Here is a 24,769-nt window from a genome sequence, read left to right as displayed (position 1 = left end):
TATATGGCAGAGCTGATAATTGATCATCTGACTTTTAAGTCTCGGGCTTTTTGCAGTTCTACTTTTTTCTCTCAATCCAGTATTTTCCATCATCCCACAAGTATGAAGTTGATGGGAGAAGTCATTCTTCACTGGGGAATATTTATGAACTGAGCCTTGAAAGGACAGTTTAAGTAGCAGAAAGGATACTGGAAACACTTCAGATATAGGGAATAGCTCAAGCAAAGACCCAAAGACAGGTCCTGCTTATACCTGTATAATGGGAGGCTTCCAGCACATTCTTTCCGGCACCGTAAAGTCAGTCATTCTACTGTGTTCCATTTCAGGGATCCCCTTGACAGAGCGGAAAGTATTGATACCCAGTTGCTGTGTATCCTTTGCAACAGCTGATGAGCCATCTCCTATCTTCACCCACGTGGTTGAAAACACAGATTCCCCCATCTGGAATTTTCAACAGCAGTCAAGGTTTGTATTTTATGATATTCCATCAGTCTTTTAGAATTGGCTTTTTGTTTCAAGAGACACAACAATATTGAGCAGACTGGGAAAATGATTTTCTTATCAAGCAGTTATTTAATTCTGGTGCTTATGAATTCACAGCTAGTAATGGTTTAAATATTTTACTGCAGTGGGTTTTTTTTTACTCTTTTTGAGCTCTTTTGAGCTCAGTACCACTAAAAAATTATTCAGTGAAGACCTCTTAAATGCCCCGCTTTGTTCTAGGGACTGGGAATGAAAGATGGTTAAGACAGTCCCTGCTATTGAGGTATTCATGGTCTACCTGGGAAAATAGACAATAGAATGTGACAAGTGCTGTAAAGGTAGTAAAAAAGAATTCTTGTGCATCTCAGAAAGATTATTTAGGCCAACACAGAAGTTCACGGAAGGCTTCTTAAATAAGATAATTCAACTGAGTATTGAAGAATATACACAATTTATAGAGGTGAAGAAGGCAGAGCAAACTAACCTCAGTAAAGACTACAGATTATATATTCTTGAAAAAGATTTCTGGTGCAGTAGAAAGAGCCTGGGCTTTGCACCAAGAGAGACATGGCATCCAGCCCCATCTCTGTCATTCATTAGCTGTGTGGACAAATTACATTATATCTCTGAGCCTCAGATTCCTCATCTGTAAAGTGGGGTTAATTTTTACAGAGTTATTGTGAGGTCCAAATTAGATGACATTTAGGAAAATTACCTCATGGTACATAGCAGGCACTCAACAAATGTTAGATCTCCTTTGGAAGACTCAAAAGAATTAGAAGTGGAGTCCTGTCAGTCATGTTGGAGTGTGGCTCAGAGGTAAGGGGCTGACATACAGGCCTGATGCTGCAGTGCAAGGCACATCCTCCCTTTTCTTCTGTCACCTGTGTCATAATCATTAAAAGTGTGAGTTCTCGGGGCACCTGGGTGGCTCAGTCAGTTAAGCATCTGACTTTGGCTCAGGTCATGATCTCACAGTTCATGAGTTTGAGCCCCGCATCGGGCTCTGTCCTGAAGCTCGGAGCCTGGAGCCTGCTTTGGATTCTGTGTCTCCCTCTCTCTGCTTCTCCCCCACTCATGCTCTCTCGTTCTCTCTCTCTCAGAAATAAACATTAAAAAAAAAATTTTTTTAAGTGTGAGTTCTAGTATAACTACTGTTAACTATTGTCTTTATAAAGTTTCTTTCTTTTTTTTTTTTTAAAATTTTTTTTTTCAACGTTTATTTATTTTTGGGACAGAGAGAGACAGAGCATGAACGGGGGAGGGGCAGAGAGAGAGGGAGACACAGAATCGGAAACAGGCTCCAGGCTCTGAGCCATCAGCCCAGAGCCCGACGCGGGGCTCGAACTCACGGACCGCGAGATCGTGACCTGGCTGAAGTCGGACGCTTAACCGACTGCGCCACCCAGGCGCCCCTAAAGTTTCTTTCTTATTCACCAACAGTACAACAGTAGCTACACCACATGGTGTCTGATCTGCTATTTTCTCACAGTATTTACATACCTAGCTGAGCCTCAGCACTTGCTCACATGTTCAATGTTTTGAAATTTAAGAGGCTGGCCTGAGTCAGGTGCTAAAACTACAGTGACAACTCAGTACTATCTATGGTGAGCTACCGGAAATTATAGAAATTCTGGCCTTAATGGTCAGGTACTTCATCCAAAATATCAAATCTGCCTTAAAAGGCAGGAAGCCAGAGGGCTAAGCTTCTAAGTGAAGGTGATTTATTCATTCAGAAATTAACTTTATGGACTTGATGAAGTGACATTGACAGTTTCCTAATTTCATCCCCTCACTTTATTTTTTGTTAATCTTTTTTTTAAGTTTATTTATTTTGTGTGTGTGTGAGACAGAGAAAGAGCATGAGTTAGGGAGTGGCAGAGAGAGAGGGAGAGAGAGAATCCCAAGCAGGCTCTACATTCTCAGCAAAGAGCTCAACACAGGGCTGGAACCCACAAACTATGAAATCATGACCTGAGCCGAAATCAAGAGGCGGTCACTTAACCGACTGAGTCACCCAGGCGCCCCCATCACCTCACTTTAAAGTTAAGACTGTGGACCAGGGAGGTTACATAGTCTGTTGGAAGCAGAGGAAAGATGAGAAGAAAAATGAGTAATGGTGCTGTTTACAATTGCTTTCTCACAAAATTGTTTCACTTGATGCTGCTAGGAACCTCATAGGTAGAAAATAATTATCCAATTTAACAGGTAAGAAAACCAGGGCTCAAAAAGTCTGCGTTTCCAGGGCCACTCAAGTGATAATAGTAGAGCTAGAATTCACAGATGTGTATTTTGACCATGAGCTAGACTTCAGATTTTTGACACAGTATTTCACTTTATCACAACGTCTCTCATTGGTGTTAAACTGGGCTCTCTTCAGTTCCCCAACGGTGTCTAGGGAAGGATAGTAAGTCTCTTGGTTTTCCCTGGATCTCCTGGAACAATGGTACCTGTTTTTGAATTTTCCAAATATTTGTAATTTAAAACTATGTAAGTCACTTCACATAAAATGTATTAGAGATACTCACTGAATTCCACATCAACTTCTTTACCTTGTATGAAAATTGGGCACTTTCCTATTTTGGTGCTTTGCCTCTGGACAATTTGGCTTTGGAGTCAAGCAAACTAGGCTTTAAGTCCCAGCCCTGCCACTCACCAACTCACATGTGACCATGAACAAAACACTTGACCTCTCTTAGCCCATCTGTATCATCTGTAAAGCAGGGATAATAATGCCATGTCTAGGTTTTTGTGCAGATTACATGTATATGAGACACTAGGCACCATGCCTGGCCCAGGGTAGGCACTCAGTAGATGTTCTTTTCCCCTCTTCCTCCCTTCGCACCATTCCCCTGTCAACATTGCATAAAAAGAATCCCTACCTGCTCCAATAAACTAGCCATTACCTCTTGAGGAACTCCCTTTCCACACCCGCTCTTGTCCTGAGAAACTGAGTCTGAATGTGGCAGATATCATCAGGCAGGGAAGTACTGCATCTGGGAAGCCTGATTTCAAGTCTTGGCAAGTTACTTCTCTCTGAGCTTCTATCCCTCATTTTAACTGTGAAGATAAAAATATATCCTATAAGATGACTATGAAAATGTTAGGAAAGTGCTTTGCAAACTATAAGATATTCTTCAAATCTAAGTTTCATACTGCAGAAGTTAATTCCTACACAGTTAATTTATGGTGGTTGTTTTTCTTAATAGGCTATCAAAAGAGTTTCTTTTGGACCCACAACAAACTCTGGTCTTCAAAGTTTGGCATAAAGGAGGTATGAACTCTATTCTGTGAATATCTATTTGGTTGTGAAAATGAGCTCACATCCTGTTGACAATTCCAAATCCCTTTCTTTTTTTAACCAAGTGAACCCATGGCTCTTATGATATGGGGAATACATGTATATGTTAGAGGGAATCTCACAGAATGCCACATTATTCTCCTATGGAAGTTAAGTCCTTAGAAGCCATATCATTTTATTTGACTGCCTGCTTAGTGCAGAAGTCCAAGTACATTTAATCTTTCCAGTTGTATCTCAACAGTCACAGTGTATAGCCTGCCATACACAAATGATTTCTCCCCCTTTGTATGATGTTACACCTTCTGTTGACTCTGGCTTATTAACCAAGACCCTAGCATTTTTAAGCAGTACACAAGACTAGAATCTTGTTCTAAGAACCTCCCCAGGATGGAGGTGCTAACATCATGGTCCTTGAACCTCGTTTTAGTCAGCTACCATTATTAAGAGGCATAATTCAACAACATTAAGAGCACAGACTCTGAAGCCACACTCTTGGGATTCAAATACCAGTTCTACCCCTTACAAGGTAGTATGACCTTGGGTGAATGACTTAATTTCTCTATGCTCAGTTTCTTTATTTATAAAATAGTACCTACCTCAGGGGAAGAATTAAATGAGTTCCTGATACTTAGTAAAACCTTCTCAGTTTTTCTTGTTCTTTTTAGTGAATGGTAGTATGCTGAGAGCTTTCCAAATATCTAAAAGCAGGTAAAAATATAATTAGTTAAATGTTACAAATGTAACAGCAGAGGCCCAAGAAAGTTTAGGGCTTGACTAACGTCATATGCCTATTAATCGGTGGAGCCAGGATTTGAACCCAGTTCTGACTGGCTGTACAGCCTTCACCTTTTGTACTTCACCATGCTAGTAAGATTGGATGGGAAAAGTGAGCAGATGAGGACATCCAGTTATGTCACAGTTTCTATGCTTAGAAAATTTTGTCTTAACTAAATCCCTCCTATAAATCTAGCTTCTTTAACATTCTTGCTAGGGCCTTTTACACATTTTTTTACACTATTTGCCAGTGGTAAGTTTGAGAGCTAACCCCAGAGCCTAATAAAGACCTGAGAGTAGTCAATGTGTAAAAGAAATGGACTTACCTGTCTCTCCTCCTGTGCTTTGGTTTGGAAATGATGCTGTGAATCTGGTTTCAATGATTTATCCCATGCTCCTGCCTTAGATTCACTTATCATGTCCCCCACCCCTACCTAACCTCATAAATGTAGCAGGAACTGATTATAAATGCATTTTCTCTGAACCAACACAAGGAACTCCTGGTATATTTAACTAGGCTCCACCTCCTCCCTGGCTTTCTATTCTTTTCTTTCTCTGAAGTACTCCAGAGATGGTCAAGCAGACTGTGGTTTGCCTCGATTCAGCACTTACTGTAGTGAGAAGAAAAGAGTAAGTTTTGGTCTTATGCAGACCTAGATTCAAATCTTGGCTCTGCTATTTACGAACTACATGACCTAAGGTAAAACACTTTATGTCTTTGAGCCTTTGTTTCCTTATTAATAAAATAAGGATAATAGTACCTGCCCTACAGGATTTTTATGAGGAATAGAGATAATATTTATAAAGTATTTGGCACATGGGGCACGTGGGTGGCTCAGTCAGTTAAGCATCCCACTCTTGGTTTCAGCTCAGGTCATGGTTCGTGGATTCAAACCCCACATGGGACTCTGTGCAGAGAGTGCAGAGCCTGCTTGGGATTCTCTCTCTCTCTCTCTCTCTCTCTCTCTCTCTCTCTCTCTCTCTCTCCCTCTCTGTCCCTCCCCCACTTGCTCTCTATCCTCCTCTCTCAAAATAAATAAGTTAATATTTAAAAAAGTAAAGTATTTGGCACATAATTGGTGCTTAATACATGGAGCTATTTTTATTACACCTACTATGCTTCAGGTACTGTGCTAGGGCTATTCAGTATAGAGAAGAACAAAATACATTTCCCTATCTTTTGGGACCTCCAGAGAATCCTGTAAAACCCTATTGTAAATGGAGATGGGGAAAATGCCTAGACCCAACGAAGCACACTTATTTAGCTCTGTCTCTCAATGTAGGTAGATGCCTCTCTTCCCTTAACTCCATCCTTTCCACATAGTCTCAGCTATACAAAAGGTACTCAAACCTGGCCAAGCTGTGTTCAGTAAATATTTGAGTTCCTACTCTGTGCCAGGCACTATGCTAAGTGCTAGGGATTCAAAGATAAAATAAGGCATACATGGTCTCTGTCCTCATGGATAGTATGATTAGGCAAATATATGGTTCTCCGGTAGGGGATATCTAACTCAGACAGGATGTCAGAGAAGGCTTCCTAGAGCACACTTCAGCTGAGAAATGAAGGGGCATGAAATAGTATAGTCAGAGGGAACAGCAAATACAAAAGTCTGGAGTAAAGAATGAGTATGAAGGAAGTTTGAGATCATTAGAACACAAAACTACAAAGAAAGAATGATGGGTTGTCCCACTCAATCTGATAATTAAACTGAGCTCTTCAAAGCTATTGTTTTTCTCAGTGATCACCTTAGCCTGATTCCTTCTCAGGTATGTTTAGATGTAGTGCTTTCATTAGGCAGAACCCTAAAGTTACAATCTATCAAGAACAGGTTATACTTGGATAACCAAACAAAGCAAGATTAGTTTTCATTGCAAAGCTTTAAAAAAAATCTTTGGAGTGCAAATTAATGGTTCTAGCCAATATTCTTCACTCCTGTTGGGTAGGAATAACTTGACTCCTACTCTGGGGAACACAACTTCAAACGTTCTAGAGCCTAAGACTTCAACTTGGAAGTTGAAGGGGTCTTAAATCTGGTTCATTACTTCTCATTGTATATATGAGACTTGAGGTTTAGGGAATTAAAGTAATGTGTTTTCAGTCAAAGCCATACTCAGATTAGCTATTGTAATGCACCTCCTCTCTGTCCCACTCTATGTTGGCCAGGTCATTTGTGTTCTCAGTGGATGTTTAGCAACTTCCTCATGATGTAGTAAGATTTACACCAGGAATGGAGAGTGTAGGGAACATAAAGCAAGTGACATTTGGTCTCAGGTTTCAGGTGGGTCCCAGTCCAAAGAAGAGTAAGCTGTCTAAACAAACATTAGACAGTGTGTGATGAGCTCAGTGTCACCAGCAGTGTGCACAAGAAACTTGGAAACTCATGACCACTCCTCTTAAAAATTTACATTCCTTGATTTATTTAGCAAATTGAAAAATGAAAATTGTGTCCTATGTTTGGTAGAATCAGCCTTTAATATTCATTATAGGGAGTAGAGCCTATACAAAAAAAGAACTTATGGAGTGATGGGGGCCTGTTTGTCCCCAGATACTTTCATGTCAGAAATGAGGAGCAAGAAGCAATGAGTCAGAAAACAAGAGTCATTGCATGGTTGCTTGTCTATCCAAGAAAGGGTCTTCATACTCATTACGGGCAGCCCCCTTATAAGCTTGAGCCCAAGCTCTTATTTTGTACTGGCTACTGATTTTCTAGGGGGTTGGCTTTCTTTTGTGATTTGTGTCACTTTTGTTTTTAATTAAATATAATACATGTGTATGTTATAGAGAATTTGGAAAATACAGACAAGTATAAATGAGAAAATGTAGATATGTAAATCCCTCATAATTCCAAAGGTGATGGTCTTTCAGATGATTTTTTTCAAGACCCATGTCCTGAGGAAAATTACTGAGACATGATAACGTAGGGAAAAGAACAAGTGTTTCTTATGTTTAAGGGTTGTTTTCCAATTGCCTATATCAAGAGGACAGAACTCAACTCTACTAGCTTTTCCCTGCCATACAAAAAGGGAAATCAAAATAGTGAAAGCAGACTGTGGTTCCCAGTCTCTCTCATCCTTATTATCTGTCTTCTCTTTTGATTTTGGAATCACTAAACGACCCCCCACCACCGCCCAGTCCTCTGTCTCAGCTATTCTCTGTGCAACCTCTAATGTCAGTGGCAAGACATGCCTAGTCACACTGCTCAGCTCTTCTCTCTTCCCCCACAGATGAGGAGAGGGTGATTGGCTTTGCCTCAGTGGACCTCTCCCCGCTTCTTTCTGGCTTCCAGTTTGTCTGTGGCTGGTACAACATCACAGACTTCAGTGGAGAGTGCCAGGGGCAGATAAAAGTTGCTGTCTCCCCTCTGGAAAGTTTGGTGCACTTCAAAGAAGAAAGACAATCAAGACGTGGGATGGAGACCCCAGGGTCATGGGTACGTATCCTAATTCAAATTCTTAACCAGTAAGGGTTCTACTGAGAAAATCTATAAGAAGATCCTTTACATGTGTTTGGTACTTTCCAGCTTGTAGAACGCATTATGTATGTGTCTCATGATGATCTCATGACCTTTTTAGGGTGATAAAAATTTCACAGTGGTGTACATAGTGGAATTACATAGTGGTGATGGATTCACAACTTTGAATATACTGAAAACCACTGAACTGAACACTTTCAAAGGGTGAATTTTACAATACATTAATTATATCTCAATTAAAAAAATTTTTTTAGTTGACACACAATGTTACATTAGTTTCAGGTATACAGCATAATGACTTGACAAGTTTATATATAATGCTATGTTCACCACAAGTGCAGCCACCATCTGTCACCATACAATGTTGTTACAATACCATTGACTGTATTCTCTATGTTGTGCCTTTTATTCCCGTGACTTATTCATTCTATGACTGGTAGCCTGTATCTCCCACTCCCCTTCACCCATTTTGCCCTCTCCCTCACCTCTAACAACCATCAGTTTGTTCTCTGTTCCATGTTCTCACAAATGGCCATATCTCAATTTTTAAATAAAATTATTTGTAGCGTGGAGTTTGAAACATATTGGCTGAAGTTTTCAAAAATTCTATTAACATTAAAATCATTAGTCTATCTTATATTTAAAAAAAAACAGAAAGAGGGGAATCAACAATAGCAAATACAAAGAACTCTTTTAGGGAGTTTAACTGTAAAAGAAAGAATTTTCAGACTGTCCCAGATGGAGGAACTCTATCAAAGCAAAGATTGTAGGGTTGTTTGGTTTTTTTTTTTTTTACCTCTTTTATCATGGATGTCGGCCCAGGGTCTGGCAGAGTGTGCATCAGTAAATATTGAATATGAATGAATGCATGAGAAAGTGACAGAGTTAAACAGTTTGTGTATAAGAAGGTCTTTTCTTCACACCTACCCTGATAGTCATGAGACAAGAAATATGACAGCCAGATCAGCCTCACATGTAAAATACAATGATATCCAGCCAGGAGTTCACAAACTAGCTGGGGGAGCAGGAACATAAAAACAGATAAAGTAACTAAAAAGCAGTCTGATAGCATAGTGTGTAAAATGGGGATAATAATAGTACCTACCTTATAAGATTATTGTGAAGCTTAAATGAGAAAATGCATGTAAATTGCTTAGTACAGCCTTCAACATTGAAAATGCTCAGTAAATTCTATTTATCTACATACAGTAAATTTTACAAATTTATTTATACTGCTTTGTTCCAAAAGAATTTGTGGTGACAAGTGTACCATTTTTCTCATTGATTCTACAGATCCCAATACACAGCCCCTTTTCCTTCCCTGCTTCTGGTATGTATGCTGCATTCCCTGGCTGTGTTGCAAGATGGACCCCAGAACAACCTGCTCACACCTCATCAAGGGGACTTGATTTCTCTTCTCCTACGAGGTGAGTGAATTTTTGATGGGAAGAAATAGAGTCAGAGAGTTGGAAGCATGCTAACTGGCTTGTCATTTCTCTTTCCTTTATTTCTTTTCTTTTCTTTCTTTCTTAATTTATATAATTTTGAGAGAGAGAAAGTATGGGCAGGGGAGGGGCAGAGAGAGAGAAAATCCCAAGCAGCACTATCAGCACGGAGCCCGACATGGGGCTAGAACCCATGAACTGTGAGATCATGACCTCAGCCAAAGTTAGATGCTTAACTGACTGAGCCACCCAGGCGCCCCTCTCTTTCCTTTATTAGAGGAATAAACCAGAAATTATCTAGATTAGGCAAATCTACAGAGTCAGAAACTAGAGACAGGGAAAGAGCTTTGTTGATCTTCTGTCACAATCCCTAGGAATTCCAGGATCCAATGAAAACAAATTTTTTATAAGATAGGAACTAGAATATTTACTGCTATCAAAAGGTAGCTTCAGTGGAAAGGATACTTTTCTTTTTTCCTCAGAGGCCTTTAACCTTTATCCCTAAAATCAGTCATCAGCTGTGTGAGGTCTTTCCCTTTCCAAACCTAGGAACCAAATTATTTTATAAAAAGCAACTGGCCCATCCAATTGCTTTGCAAAGCCAACCATGGACATGCATATGGATATTGGGGCTAGAGCACATTCCATTCTCTTAAAGGACGAGGTCTAGGAATAACATTGCTGCTTTCTACCCCACTCCCTTCCCGGCCTTAGTGGCATTTGTCATCCCCCTGCCTCCACCAGTCTTTCCTGTGTCTGTCCCCCCTCTTCAGGGATAAGACAAGGGATCTTCCCTTAAAATAGCCATTCCTACAGTAGCAGTTATGAGTAGATCCTTTATTCCAGAAAGATACTCGCTAACACCAAAGCCCATTTCAGTGCTATGTAGCTCTCTCTACCTGCTTACCACATGAAGAGTGCCTCTACCCTCTATATAAAGGGATCCCATGTGTCTGTCAAATCCTAAATCACAGGCTTAAATAATTTTTCTGTTATCTATTTTATGGGTGTTACTTTGACCATAACCAGTCCATGAGACATGGATAGGATAAGGGTACTGGTATTAGGATAGAATATAGATCAATGATGAGGACACTATTTAGTAATTGTAAAAGCTAAGTCTAGTGGTTTGCTTTTCGTCCACATAAAAACATCCCTGTTCCCATCTCAAAAGGACTATATCAAAATGACATATTCTGATCCAGCCAGCCATCTAAAGCTAATCAAATTGTGGTATATTCATACAAAGAAATACTACTAAGAAATTTTTCAAAAGGCAATACTGATACACAACAAAATGAATCTCAAAATATGTTGAGAAGCTAGTACATTGTATCTGATTCCATTTATATAAAATTCTAGAAAACACATACTAATCTATAGCAACAGAAAGCAAATCAGTAGTTATTTAGGGACAAGAAAGGATGACTAGAGCAAGAAAGAGGGAAGAATTATAAAGGACAGGAGGAAAGTTTTAAGTGTGATGGATATGTTCATAATCTTTATGTTGTAATGGTTTCCTTAGAAGTACACATATGTCAAAACTCAATATTGTGGCATGAAATTATGCTATAATTGAACCAAATAACCAGTTTGATACTTCTCCAATAAAGGGTTGTTATTTGGTCAATAGTTTTTCAGTCATGATAAAAAATTATACCCAAAAAAATTACCTCATATTGTATACTTTAAATATGTGACATTCATTATATACCAGTTATACCTTAGTAAAGCAGTTTTCAAACATTTCCACTTCAGAACCCTTAATACTCTTAAAAATTAGTGATAACCTCAAAGAGGTTTATTTTTATTTTTTTTTTTTTTTAAATTTTTTTTTTTTTTTTCAACGTTTATTTATTTTTGGGACAGAGAGAGACAGAGCATGAATGGGGGAGGGACAGAGAGAGAGGGAGACACAGAATCAGAAACAGGCTCCAGGCTCTGAGCCATCAGCCCAGAGCCTGACGCGGGGCTCGAACTCATGGACCGCGAGATCGTGACCTGGCTGAAGTCGGACGCTTAACCGACTGCGCCACCCAGGCGCCCCTCAAAGAGGTTTATTTAGGTAAATTATATCTATCCATTTTTACCATATTAAATTTCAACCAACATTTTTATTTTTTTTTTTAGTTCATTTATTTATTTTGAGAGAGAGACAGCACGAGTAGGGGAGCGCAGAGAGAAAGGGAGAGAGAGAATCCCAACATGGCGCTAGAACCCACAAAGCCATGAGATCATGACCTGAGCCAAAACCAAGAGTCGGATGCCTAACCAACTGAGCTACCCAGGTGCCCACAACCAACATTTTTTATTCTAATATACAAAATCAGTTGTTTATATGAGGCACCTGGGTGGCTCAGTCGGTTGAGCATCTGACTTCAGCTTAGGTCATGATCTCACGGTTCATGAGTTAAAGCTCCACGACGAGTTGGAGCCTGCTTTAAATTCTGTGTCTCCCTCTCTCTCTGTCCCTCCCCGCTCTCACTCTGTCTCTCTGTCTCTGTCTCTCAAAAAAATAAATAAATAAATAACCATTAAAAAAATAATTTAAAAAAATCAGTTGTATATCTGTACATCAACAATGAATAACCCAAAATGAAATTGAGAAAACAATTCCATTTACAATAGCATCAAAAAGAATAAAATACTTAAAAATAAAAATACTGAAAAATAAAAATACTTAACAAAAAAAGTGCGGGGGAACCTGGGTGGCTCAGTCAGTTAAGTGTCCGACTTCAGCTCAGGTCATGATTTCATGGTTTGTGGGTTCAAGCCCCATGTCGGGCTCTGTGCTGACAGCTCAGAGCCTGGAGCCTGCTTTGGATTCTGTGTCTCCCTCCCTTTCTGCCCCTCCCCGGCACGCACGCTCTCTCTCTCTCTCTCTCTCTCTCTCTCTCTCTCTCTCTCAAAAATAAATAAAGATTTAAAAAAAATTTTTTTAAGTGCAAAACTTACTCTCTGAAAACTACAAAACATGACTGAAAGAAATTAAAGAAGGTCTAAATAAATGGAAGGATATCCCATGTTCACAGATTAGAAAACTTAATATTGTTAAGATGGCAGTATTCCCCAAATTGATCTATAGATTCAACACACTCCCTATCATAATCCCTTTTGGATTTTTCGTAGAAATGGGCAAGCTAGTCCTAAAATGCATATGGAAGCTCAAGGGACACAGAGTAGGCAAAACAGTCTTGAAAAAGAACGAATTCCTAATTTCAAAGCTTAACACAAAGCTACTGTAAACAGGACAGTGTGCTACTGGTATAAGGATAGAAATCTAAATCAGTAGAATATATTGGCAGTCCAGAATAAACCCATGTGCCAAAGATGCCAAGATGTCAAAGATGCCAAGATAGTTTAATGAGGAAAGAATAGTCTTCAGAAAATGATACTATATATCCACATGCAAAGGATTGAAGTTGGACCCCTTCTTCACACTGTATATAAAAATTAACTCCAAAAGGATCATATGTCTAAATGTAAGAGCTAAAACTATAAAACTCTTAGAAGAAAACATAGGAGGAAATCTTCATGACCTTAGATTAGGCAATGATTCCTCACATAAGACACCAAAAGCAGAAGCAACAAAAGAAAAAGTACACTGGATTCATCAAAATTAGAAACTTTCATGCTATAAATGATACCATCAAGAAAATGAAAGGGCCACCAACAGCATGGGAGAAAATAATTGTAAAACATAGATATGATAAGTGACTTATTTGTACCAGAATATATAAAGAATTCCTACAACTCAATAATAAATGGCAAGTAACCCAAGTAAAAATGGACAAATGGTCTGAATTGACATATGTCCAAATAACATATACAAAGGGTCAATAAACACATGAAAAGATGGTTAACATCATTAGCCATCAGGAAAATGTAATTGAACCATAATGAGATACCACTTCATACCCACTGCAATGACTGTAATCAAAAAGACAAATATTACAAATGTTGGAGGGGATGTGGAGAAATTGGAACCCTCATACATGGTAGATGGGATTTTAAAATGGTGCAGCTGCTTTGGAAAATGGTCTGGCACTTCCTTTTAAAAGGTTAAACATAGAGTAACCGTATGATCCAATAATTCCACTTCCAAGTATATACCCAAGAGAATAAATCATATGTTCATACAAAAACTTGTACATGTTTGTAGTAGTAGCATTATTCCTAGTAACTAAAAAATACAAACAAAATGTCCATCATCTGATGAGTAGATGAATAAAATGTGATATCTCTATATAATGGAAAATTATTCAGCCATAAGAAGGAATGAATTACTGATACATGCTACAGCATGGGTGAAGCTTAAAAACATGCTAAATGTGGGGCACCTGGGTAGCTCAGTCACTTGAGTGTCTGACTTCTTTGGCTCAGGTCACAATCTCGTGGTTTGTGAGTTTGAGCCCCACATCAGGCTCTGTGCTTACAGCCCAGAGCCTGGAGCCTGCTTCGGATTCTGTCTCCCTCTCTTTCTGCCTCTCCCCCAATTGCACTCTGTCTGGCTCTTTCTCTCTCTGTATGTCTCAAAACTAAATAAACATTAAAAAAATAATAATTAAAAAAATGCTAAATGTATGAAGCTAGTCACAAAAGACTATGTTGTTATGATTCCATTTACATGAATTTCCAGATTAGGCAAATCTACAGAATCAGAAAGTAGATTAGCAATTGCCTAGAGCTGGGAGGTTTGGGTGAGGGTTTGGGGCAGAAGGGGAAGTGTGGAGTGATTGCTGATGTATAGGTATAGAATTTTTTGGGGGGTGATGAAAGTATCCTAAAATTGTGGCAATGTTTACACAACTCTGTGAATATACTAAAAACCATTGAATTGTAGACTTTGGGTAAATTGTATGGGATGTGAATGCTATCTCATTGAAGCTGTTACTTAAAGAGAAGATTGTTATTGCCGAAGTCAAGTTTTTGAATACCATGCTGAGAAATTTGAAATTTGTTTTATAGATTAAAAACAGAGAAACCGAAGCTAGAAAGAAACAATGGTGATTAAATAGTTTAGTACACAAATGCTTAGAACAGTGCTTGTCACATAATAAGGACTCCATAAATAGTGTTGTTCTTACTGTTACCAGACCTGTGTTTTAAAAAAAATCACTCAGGCTGTAATGTGGACAATTTATTAAAGGAGAATGGGTAACACTTAAGTCAGTGGAAATAAACAGAAAATCAACAAGGAACCAGTGGCTTTCAGTGACACACTGGGCCAGATAGATTTAACAGATATATTCAGAACATTCCATCATAAAACAGCAGAATACACATTCTTTTTTTCTTTTTTTTTCCATGTTAACATGTTTTATTTTATTTTATTTTATTTTATTTTATTTTATTTTATTTTATTTTTTAACGTTTATTTATTTTTGAGATGGAGACAGAGCATGAACAGTGGAGGGTCAGAGAGAGAGGGAGACACAGAATGCGAAACAGGCTCTAGGCTCTGAGCTGTTAGCACAGAGCCCGACGCGGGGCTCGAACTCACGGACCGCGAGATCATGACCTGAGTCGAAGTTGGACGCTTAGCCGACTGAGCCACCCAGGCGCCCCTTACATGTTTTATTTTAAAAAGTAAAAGAAAAAATGTAGAACCTTGAAAAAAGGGAAACTACTAGGAAAAGATTTGTTCATATAAAATATTGTAAAATGTCATTTATTTAAAGTACTCCATTTTTTTCAAATTATTTAAATTCTAGTTAGTTAACATATAGTGTAATATTGGTTTCAGGAGTAGAATTTAGTGATTCATCACTTACATGTAACACCCAGTGCTCATCATAACAAGTGCCCTCCATTATACCCATCACCAATTTAGCCCATCCCCCACGCACCTCCCTCCATCAACCCTCAGTTTGTTCTCTACAGTTAAGAGTCTCTTATGGTTTGTTTCCCTCTCTTTTTTTCTCCCCCTCCTGTATGTTCACCTCTTGTGTTTCCTCAATTTCACATATGAGGGAAATCATATAGTATTTGTGTTTGACTTATTTTGCTTAGCATAATACACCATAGCTCCATCTGTGGTCGTTGCAAATGACAAGATTTTATTCTTTTTGATGGCTGAGTAATAGTCATTGTGTGAATATACCACATCTTCTTTATCCATTCATCAGTAAATAGACATTTAGGCTCTCTTTCCATAGTTTGGCTTTTGTTGATAATGCTGCTATAAACATCAGGGTGCATGTACCCCTTTAAATCTGTATTTTTGTATCCTCTGGATAAATAACTAGTAGTGCAATTGCTGGGTCATAGGGTAGTTCTATTTTACTTTTTTGAGGAGCCTCCATACTGATCTACTCTGGAATACACATTCTTATCAAGTGAACATGGAACATTCTCCAGATAGATCATATATTAGGCCACAAAACAAGTCTCAACAAATTTAAAGAGATCAAAGTCATAACATATATTTTTTCCAACCACAACATTATGAAACTAGAAGTCAACCACAGGAAAAAATCTAGAAAGAGTGAAAATACATGGAAATAACGCTACTGAAAAATGAATGAGTCAACCAAGAAATCAAAGAAGAAATAAAAAATTACACAGAAAGAAATAAAATTAAAACACAAATGGTCCAAAATCTTTGGGATGCAGCAAAAGCAGTTCTAAGAGGGAAATTTATAGTAACACGGGTCTACCTCAAAAAGGAAGAAAAATCTCAAACAACCTAATCTTACACCTACAAGAGCTAGAAAAAGAACAACAACAAACAAACAAAGAAGAAACCAAAACCAGGAGAAGGAAGGAAATAATAAAGACTAGAGCAAAAATAAATGATATAGAAACTAAAAAAACAGTAAACAGATGAATGAAACCAAGAGCCAGTTCTTTGAAAAAATCAACAAAATTAATAAACTTCTAACCAGATTCATCAAAAAAAGAGAAAGGAAGGATTCAAATAAACAATATCACAAATAAAAGAGAAATAACCAACACCACAGAAATAAAAACAATTGTAAGAAAATATTATGAAAAATTATATTCCAACAAATTGGACAACCTGGAAGAAATGGATAAATTCCTAGAAACATGTCACCTATCAAAACTGAATCAAGATGAAACAAAATTTGAACAGACCAATTACCAACAAGGAAATTGAATGGATAATCAGCAATCTCCCAGCAAACAAAAGTCCAGGCAGGACCAGACAGTTTCACAGGTGAATTCTACTAAACATTTAAAAAAGCTATTCTTCTCAAATTATTCCAAAGAATAGAAGAGGAAGGAAAACTTCCAAATTCATGTTATGAGACCAGTATTACCCTGATACCAAAACCAGATAAAGACACTACAAAAAAAGAGATACAAAAATTCTTAATATTTAGAAACAGAATCTAACAATACATTTACAAAAGCATTTACCATGATCAACTGGGATTTATTCCCAGAATACAAGGGTGGTTCAATAATTGCAAATCAATCAACATGATACACCGCATCAGTAAGAGAACGGATAAAAATCATATAGTCATTTCAATAGATGCAGAAAAAGCATTTGACAAAATACAACATCCATTCATGATAAAAACCCTCAACAGAGTGGGTTTACAAGGAACATAGTTCAACATAATAAAGGCCTCATATGGAAAACCCACAGCTAACATACTCAAAGCAAGGAAAAACTGAGAACTCTCTCCCTCAGATCAGGAACAAGACAGGATGTCCACTCTCACCATTTTTATTCGATATAGAACTGGAAGTCCTAGGCACAGCAGTCAGAAATAAAGAAAAAGAAATGAAAAGCATCCAAATTGGTAAGGAAGAAGTAAAACTTTCACTATTTGCAGATGACAAAAAAAAAAAAAAAAACCTAAAGAGTCCACCAAAAAACTACTAGAACTGATAAAGGAATACAATAAGGTCATGGGATACAAAATCAACATACAGAAATCCACTGCATTTCTATACACTAAAAATGAAGCAGCAGAAAGAGTAATTAAGAAAACAAAATAAAAAAGAAAACCATCCCATTTACAAATGCAAAACAGTAAATACTTAGAAATAGTAAAATACTTAGAAATAAATCTAACCAAAGGGGTGAAAGGACCTGTACTCTGAAAACTATAAAATATTGATGAAAGAAATTTTAGATAACACAAAGAAATGAAAAGACATCCCATGCCCATAGATCAGAAGAAAAATATTGTTAAAATGTTTATATTCCACAAAGCAATCTACATATTTAATGCAATCCCTATCAAAATACCAACAGCATTTTTTCACAGAGCTAGAATAAACAGTCCTAAAATTTGTATGGAACCAGAAAAGACCCTAAATAACCAAAGCAATCTTGAAAAAAGAAAAGCAAAGTTGGAGGGAATCACAATTCTGGACCTCAAGTTATATTACAAAGCTATAGTAATCAAAACAGTATGGTACAGGCACAAAAATAGACACATAAGTCCATGGAAAAGAATAGAAACCCCAGAAATAAACCCATAATTAGCTGGTCAGTTAATCTTCAACAAAGAATGCAATGGGAAAAAGACAGTCTTTTCAACAAATTGTGTTGGGAAAACTGGACAGTAACACACAAAAGAATGTACCTGGACCACTTTCTTACACCATACACAAAAATAAACTTAAAATGGATTAAGGACCTAAATGTGAGACTTGAAACCATAAAAGTCCTTGAAGAGAGCATAGGCAGTAACTCTCTGACATCGGCCATAGCAACATCTTTCCATATGTGTTCACTTAGGCAAGGGAAACAAAAGCAAAAATAAACTATTGGGACTATATCAAAATAAAAGCTTCTGCACAGCAAAGTAAACAACCAACAAAACTAAAAGACAACCTACTGAATGGGACAAGACATTTGTAAATGACATATTCAGTGAAGGGTTAATATCAAAAATATATAAAGAATTTTTACAACTCAACACACAAGAAACAAATACTCCAATTTAAAAATGGGCAGAAGACATGAACAGACATTTCTCCACAGAAGACTTACAAATGGCCAAGAGATACATGAAAAGATATTCAACATCATTCATCACTGGTGAAATGCAATCAAAACCATAATGAGATATCATCTCACACCTGTCCAAATGGCTAAACTCAACAGCACAAGAAATAAGTATTGGCAAGGATGTGGAGAAAAAGGAACACTTGTGCACTGTCAGTGGGAATGCAAACTGGTTCAGCCACTGGAAAATAGTATGAAGTCTCCTCACAAGTTAAAAATAGAACTATCCTACGTAGAGGAATGACACTACTGGATATTTACCCAGAAAATACAAAAGCACTAATTCAAAGGGCAAATGCACCCTTGTGTTTATTGCAGCATTATTTACAATAGGCAAACTATGGAAACAGCCCAGGTGTCCACTGATAGATGAATGGATAAAGAAGATGTGATGTGTGTGTGTGTGTGTGTGTGTGTGTGCGCGTGCACGCGCATGCGCGTGTGTAATGGAATATTATCCAGCTATTAAAAAGAATGAAATCTTGGGGTGTCTGGGCGGCTCAGTCAGTTAAGCATCCGACTCTTGGTTTCAGTTCAGGTCATGATCTTGCAGTTGGTGGGATTGAGCCCCCCATTGGGCTCTGTGCTGACAGTGCGGAGCATACTTGGGATTCTCTCTGTCCCTCTCTCTCTGCCCCTTCCCTGTTTGCACTCTCTCTCTCAAAATAAATAAACATTAAAAAATATTTTTAAAAAGAACAAAACCTTGCCATTTGCAATAACATGGATGGATCTAGAGCGTATGATGGTAAGCAAAATAAGTCCATCAGAGAAAGACAAATACTGTATGATTTCACTCCTATGTGGACTTTAAGAAACAAAACAAATGAACAAAGAGGAAAAAAAAGAGAGACAAACCAAGAAACAGACTCTTAACCATAGAGAACAAACAAATGGTTACCAGAGGAGAGGTAAGGGGGATGGGTAAAATACGTGAAGGGATTAAGAGTACACTCTTGGGGTGCCTGGGTGGCTCAGTCTGTTAAGCATCTGACTCTTGATTTCAGCTCAGGTCATGATCTCACGGTTTGTGAGATCAAGCCTTACATCAGGCTGCACGCTGACAGTACAGAGCCTGCTTGGGCTTCTCTCTCTCCCTCTTTCTCTGTCCCTCCCCTGCTCGCTCGCTCTCTCTCTCTGTAATAAAAAAAAAAAAAAGAATACATGTAACTTGATGAGGACTGAATATGGAATTGTTGAATCACTATATTTTACACCTGAAACTAATATAACACTATATGTTAACTACACTGGAATTCACATTTGAAAAGAGAGGGAAAAAATAATAAAGGAGAGTGGTTAAGACTGAAGGCAAGATTATTTGGAAGATAGTTGTCATCTAAGCAAGAATTACTGAAGCCAGGACTGTGGTAATGGGGATGGATTTGCAATACCATTGTAGGAGGGTTATTTGTTGATTGTCACATTAGTTTTCTCATCGGTTGGGAATTTATTTTGGCCCCATTTATTCCTGACAGAAGCAGTACTGCAAGAAGTCAGGCATCACGCCATGAAGAGCATGTACAGAACATCCGCCGATTTCATGAATCCCTGCAGCAGGGAGAGGCAGTTTTGCCACATGATGACAAACTGACCACATTGCCTTTGTCCTCCTCCCACACTTCCATTCTGACTTCTCTCAGGTAAGACCCTTTGCTTAGAAAAGACACAAGAAACCATAGTAAAGCACAAGGTAAATGGGCTATGGCAACCTGCAATACTGCTGTTCTGTCAGCTACCACTGCCCTGGGAGGTGTAGGAGGGGACTTTGTCTGTGTTAGTGTTGCATTGGACCCTGGATCCTCTCAAGATTCTTCATAGATAAATCTGTCTCTACTTGGGGCCTTCCATTCCTTCACCGGCTCTATACTATTATATTATTTCCACTAATACAGGAACTTTAGATTATTCACCAAAGCTAATAATTATACAGCTTCATATCTACTTTACAATTTATAGACCCTCATCCTGCCCACTGTCCTCCTCACAACCACTGAATTCATCCAGATCACCATCTGTCCTGTTAATGCTTCCCTCTTTGTTAATTCAGTCAGCATCTGAGCCACAGAAGCACTGTGAGAATTGAAAGGGCCATTATAGATCATCTGAATCAGCACCTGGGTTATCTAGTAAGAAGTGTGGTCCTGTGAAAAGGTCTTGGCTTCAGAGTCCAACAGCCTTGACTTCCAGTCCTGGCTCTGCCATTCCCAGAAAAGGAAGGAGATAGTCTGTTGCCAGATAATTATAATGATGTGTGATAAGAGCTGCAGGTTTTCTGGCCAAGGGTAGATGGAGGAATGAGTAACATTCTAAATTGGTTTTGGGAATATTTAAAGAAGTCACACTTGAACTAGTCTTTGAAGGAGAAGGTCAACAAATGTGAAGGACATTCTATGCAGAAAACACACTGAGACCCAGAGGCTTGAAACAGCAAGTCACGTTTGGAGAAATACCAGCAGTACAGTTAGGATACAGCTGAGCCTAAGATGTAAAGAGCAAGGAAAGTTCTGTAGCACCATCTTGAAGGGCCTTGAATGTCAGCTTGAGTTTGGAGTTTTAGAACAAATGATCCTCAAGTGGAAAGTGATGGGGAATGGAGGAAGAGAGTGAATAAAATTTGAGGAAAAAATACTTGAAAGATTTTATATTTGGAAAAAGCTAAAAAAATTTTTTTTAAATTATTTGGTTTCTTAAAGCAAACTCAGAAAAGAATTGGCAAAATATTTTTGATTGGTGGAACATAGGTTAAAAAGAATTGAACAGTTATACTATAGACTATGGGAAATTGTTCAAATTTTTGTATTATAAGGAAGTGGTATGTTCAGATTCTCATTTTAGATTCTCAGCTAGAGACTGGAGGCTATTTAAGTAAAACCATTAACAGTGTGGCTGCATTTTGTTGGGTCACTCACATAACATATTTTAGAATCTACCAAGAAAGAGAAAAAGAAACTCTCGTGCAGTTCTCTCAGTGTCAGCGCTATTGACATTTGGGCCAGATATCTTGCTGTCTTACACATTGTAAGAATTTAGCAGCATCCTTGGCCTCTATCTACTAGATACTAGTAGCTCTCCTGCCCCGATTGTGACAACCAAAAATGTCTTCACACATTGCCAAATGTGTTCTTGGGGCCAAATTACCAGGCTATAAACCACTGCCCTAGAACAGTGGTTCTCAAAAGTTAGTGTGTGTCAGAATCACGTGAACAACTTGTTAAAACAGCAGTTGTTCTACCCACCCATACAGTTCCTAATTCAATAGGTCTAGGATAGGGCCTGAGAATTGGCATTTCTAAGAAGTTCTCAGATGATGCTAATGCTGCTAGATCTAGAACCAGGTTTTGAAAACGGCTAGTAGATGAATTCTCTAAAAATGGAGATGAAACAAAATAGCGACTTTGCATTATTACTTCCTTAGATTCACAGAGCCCTAAAACAGTGCTTCTTTTGAGTCACAGCAATCCTATGAGGTCTGCAGAGCAAATATTAATAAACCTTTTTCACAGATAAGAAAATTACAGCTTAGTATTAGTAGGTTCTATACCCAGAACCTCTGACAAGATCAGTTGGGTTTGCACATTTTCTTTAAAGCTTCACCCAGTTAACATTTGTTTGCATTTTCCTGCTACAAGTGGCAAGTGGCAGACACCCAAATGTAGACACCTAAGTAAACCACTGTGATTTTTTAATTTTATTTATTTTTTTAATTTACATCCAAGTTAGTTAGCATATAGTGCAACAATGATTTCGGGAGTAGATTCCCTAATGCCCCCTAACCATTTAGCCCATCCCCCCTCCAGTACCCTCTGTTTATTCTCCATATTTAAGAGTCTCTTATGTTTCTCCCCCTCCCTGTTTTTTTATTATTTTTGCTTCCCTTCCCTTATGTTCATCTGTTTTGTATCTTAAAGTCCTCACATGAGTGAAGTCATGTGACATTTGTCTTTCTCTAATTTCGCTTAGCTTATATAATACCCTCTAGTTCCATCTATGTAGTTGCAAATGGCAAGATTTCATTCTTTTTGATTGCTGAGTAATACTCCATTGTGTGTGTGTGTGTGTGTGTGTGTGTGTGTGTGTGTGTGTGTGTATTTATATATATACACACATCTTCTTTATCCATTCACCTGTTGATGGACATTTGGGTTCTTTCCATAATTTGGCTGTTGTTGATAGTGCTGCCGTAAACATTGGAGTGCATATGCCCCTTTGAAACAGCATACCTGTATCCCTTGGATAAATACCTAGTAGTGCAATTACTGGGTTGTAGGGTAGTTCTATTTCTAATTTTTTGAGGAACCTCCATACTGTTTTCCAGAGTGGCTGCACCAGTTTGCATTCCCACCAGCAGTGCAAAAGAGATCCTCTGTCTCTGCATCCTCGCCAACATCTGTTGTTGCCTGAGTTGTTAATGTTAGCCATTCTGACGGTTGTGAGGTGGTATCCCAGTGTGGTTTTGATTTGTATTTCCCTGGTGATGAGTGATGTTGAGCATTTTTTCATGTGTTGGTTGGCCATCTGGATGTCTTCTTTGGAGAAGTGTCTATTCATGTCTTTTGCCCATTTCTTCACTGGATTATTTGGGTTTGGGATGTTAAGTTTGATAAGTTTCCTATAGATTTTGGATACTAACGCTTTATCTGATATGTCATTTGCAAATATCTTCTCCCATTCTGTTGGTTGCCTTTTAGTTTTGCTGATTGTTTCCTTCGCTATGCAGAAGCTTTTTATTTTGATGAGGTCTCAATAGTTCATTTTTGCTTTTGTTTCCCTTGCCTCTGGAGACATGTTGAGTAGGAAGTTGCTGCAGCCGAGGTCAGAGAGGTTTTGCCTGCTTTCTCCTCAAGGATTTTGATGGCTTCCTGTCTTACATTTAGGTCTTTCATCCATTTTGAGTTTATTTTTGTGTATGGTGTGAGAAAGTGATCCAGGTTCATTTTTCTGCATGTCGCTGTCCAGTTTTCTTAGCACCACTTGCTGAAAAGACTGTCTTTATTCTATTGAATATTCTTTCCTGCTTTGTCAAAGATTAGTTGGCCATATATTTGTGGGTCCATTTCTGGGTTCTCTATTTTGTTCCATTGATCTGAGTGTCTTTTCTTGTGCCAGGACCATACTGTCTTGATGATTACAGCTTTGTAATACAGCTTGAAGTCCGTAAATCCACTGTGATTTGAGAGAGTCGTGGCTTCTAATGACAGATTAAGGATCAGCTTTGTATTCTCTCATTTAATTTGGATTTGATGGTAGAACACAGCAGACTGTTCCTAACAAAAGCATAAAACGACTTTCAATTTACTTCACAGGTATTTAGTGTCTATGTAGTGCCAATTATACCAGGCACATTGAGTGTACCAGAGAAATAAAGAAGGTTGAGATATTATCTTCTGTTACCAAATGCTCATGGCCTAGTTTGGGAAACTAATACATGATAAGAAAACTCAGGTGGGGGGGCACCTCGGTGGCTTAGTTGGTTGAGCATCTGACTCTTAATTTCAGCTCAGGTCATGATCCCAGGGTCATGAGATAGAGCGCCACGTCAGGCTCCATGCTGAGTGTGGAGCCTGCTTAAGATTGTCCTTCTCTCGAGGCACCTGGGTGGCTGAGTCGGTTAAGTGTCAGACTTCGGCTCAGGCCATGATCTCGCAGTCTCTGAGTTCGAGCCCCGCGTCGGGCTCTGTGCTGACAGCTCGGAGCCTAGAGAGCCTTCTTCGGATTCTATGTCTCCCTCTCTCTCTGCCCCTCCCCCGTTCATGCTCTGTCTCTCTCTCATCTCTCTCTCTCTCTCTCTCTCTCTCTCAAAAATAAGTAAACATTAAAAAAAAAAAATTCTCCTTCTCTCCCTCTGCCCCTCTCCCCTGCTTGTGCTCTCTCAAAAAAAAAAAAAAAAAAGTTAAAATAGTATAGGGACAGAGCAAGGGGAGTAGCTTGAACTCAGGCTCCAGCATTCAGAGGTATGAGGCAGAAATGAACCTAGTTGGGACAGGGCCCATCTATTATGGAGAAAGCACAAGATTTGGAGTCCTGAGTTCTAGAGAATGGTAAGAATGAATGTGGCCCCATTCAAAGTTTTTGAACAGATTTTTTTTTTTAAGTCATTTATTCATTATCCATTCAGCATTTATTTTGTGACAAGCACTATGCTGGGTACAATAGATATAAAGGAATCAGCACAGAGCTCACAGTACATCAGAGGAAAGAGATGTGAAACAAATGATGTGATTGAAGAGTACAGAACTGTGAGGCATAAAGGAAGACCTCTTAAACCAATTTAGAGGCTCAGAGAAGGCTTGCTTCAAGA

General features: G+C 38.5%; 1 protein-coding gene across 11 annotated transcripts in view; it reads left to right on the top strand.

The window, feature by feature from the left end:
* Positions 1 to 24,769, top strand: part of C2CD3 (C2 domain containing 3 centriole elongation regulator) — a 146,983-nt gene that overhangs the window by 96,828 nt on the left and 25,386 nt on the right. For all 11 annotated transcript variants that reach the window (XM_086678279.1, XM_086678277.1, XM_086678282.1 and 8 more), the window contains 5 exons: positions 327 to 465; positions 3,693 to 3,757; positions 7,784 to 7,989; positions 9,325 to 9,458; positions 19,947 to 20,111. In XM_086678279.1, coding sequence (XP_086534405.1) covers positions 327 to 465; positions 3,693 to 3,757; positions 7,784 to 7,989; positions 9,325 to 9,458; positions 19,947 to 20,111 — 709 coding nt within the window. The remainder of the gene's footprint in view (positions 1 to 326; positions 466 to 3,692; positions 3,758 to 7,783; positions 7,990 to 9,324; positions 9,459 to 19,946; positions 20,112 to 24,769) is intronic.

The sequence above is a fragment of the Puma concolor genome, chromosome D1 (genome assembly GCF_028749965.1).
Source record: "Puma concolor isolate L17-30 chromosome D1, mPumCon1.1.hap2, whole genome shotgun sequence".
Taxonomy (NCBI): Eukaryota; Metazoa; Chordata; class Mammalia; order Carnivora; family Felidae; genus Puma; species Puma concolor.
Note: the sequence above shows the minus strand (reverse complement) of the source record. Positions and strands in the feature narration are given on the sequence as shown.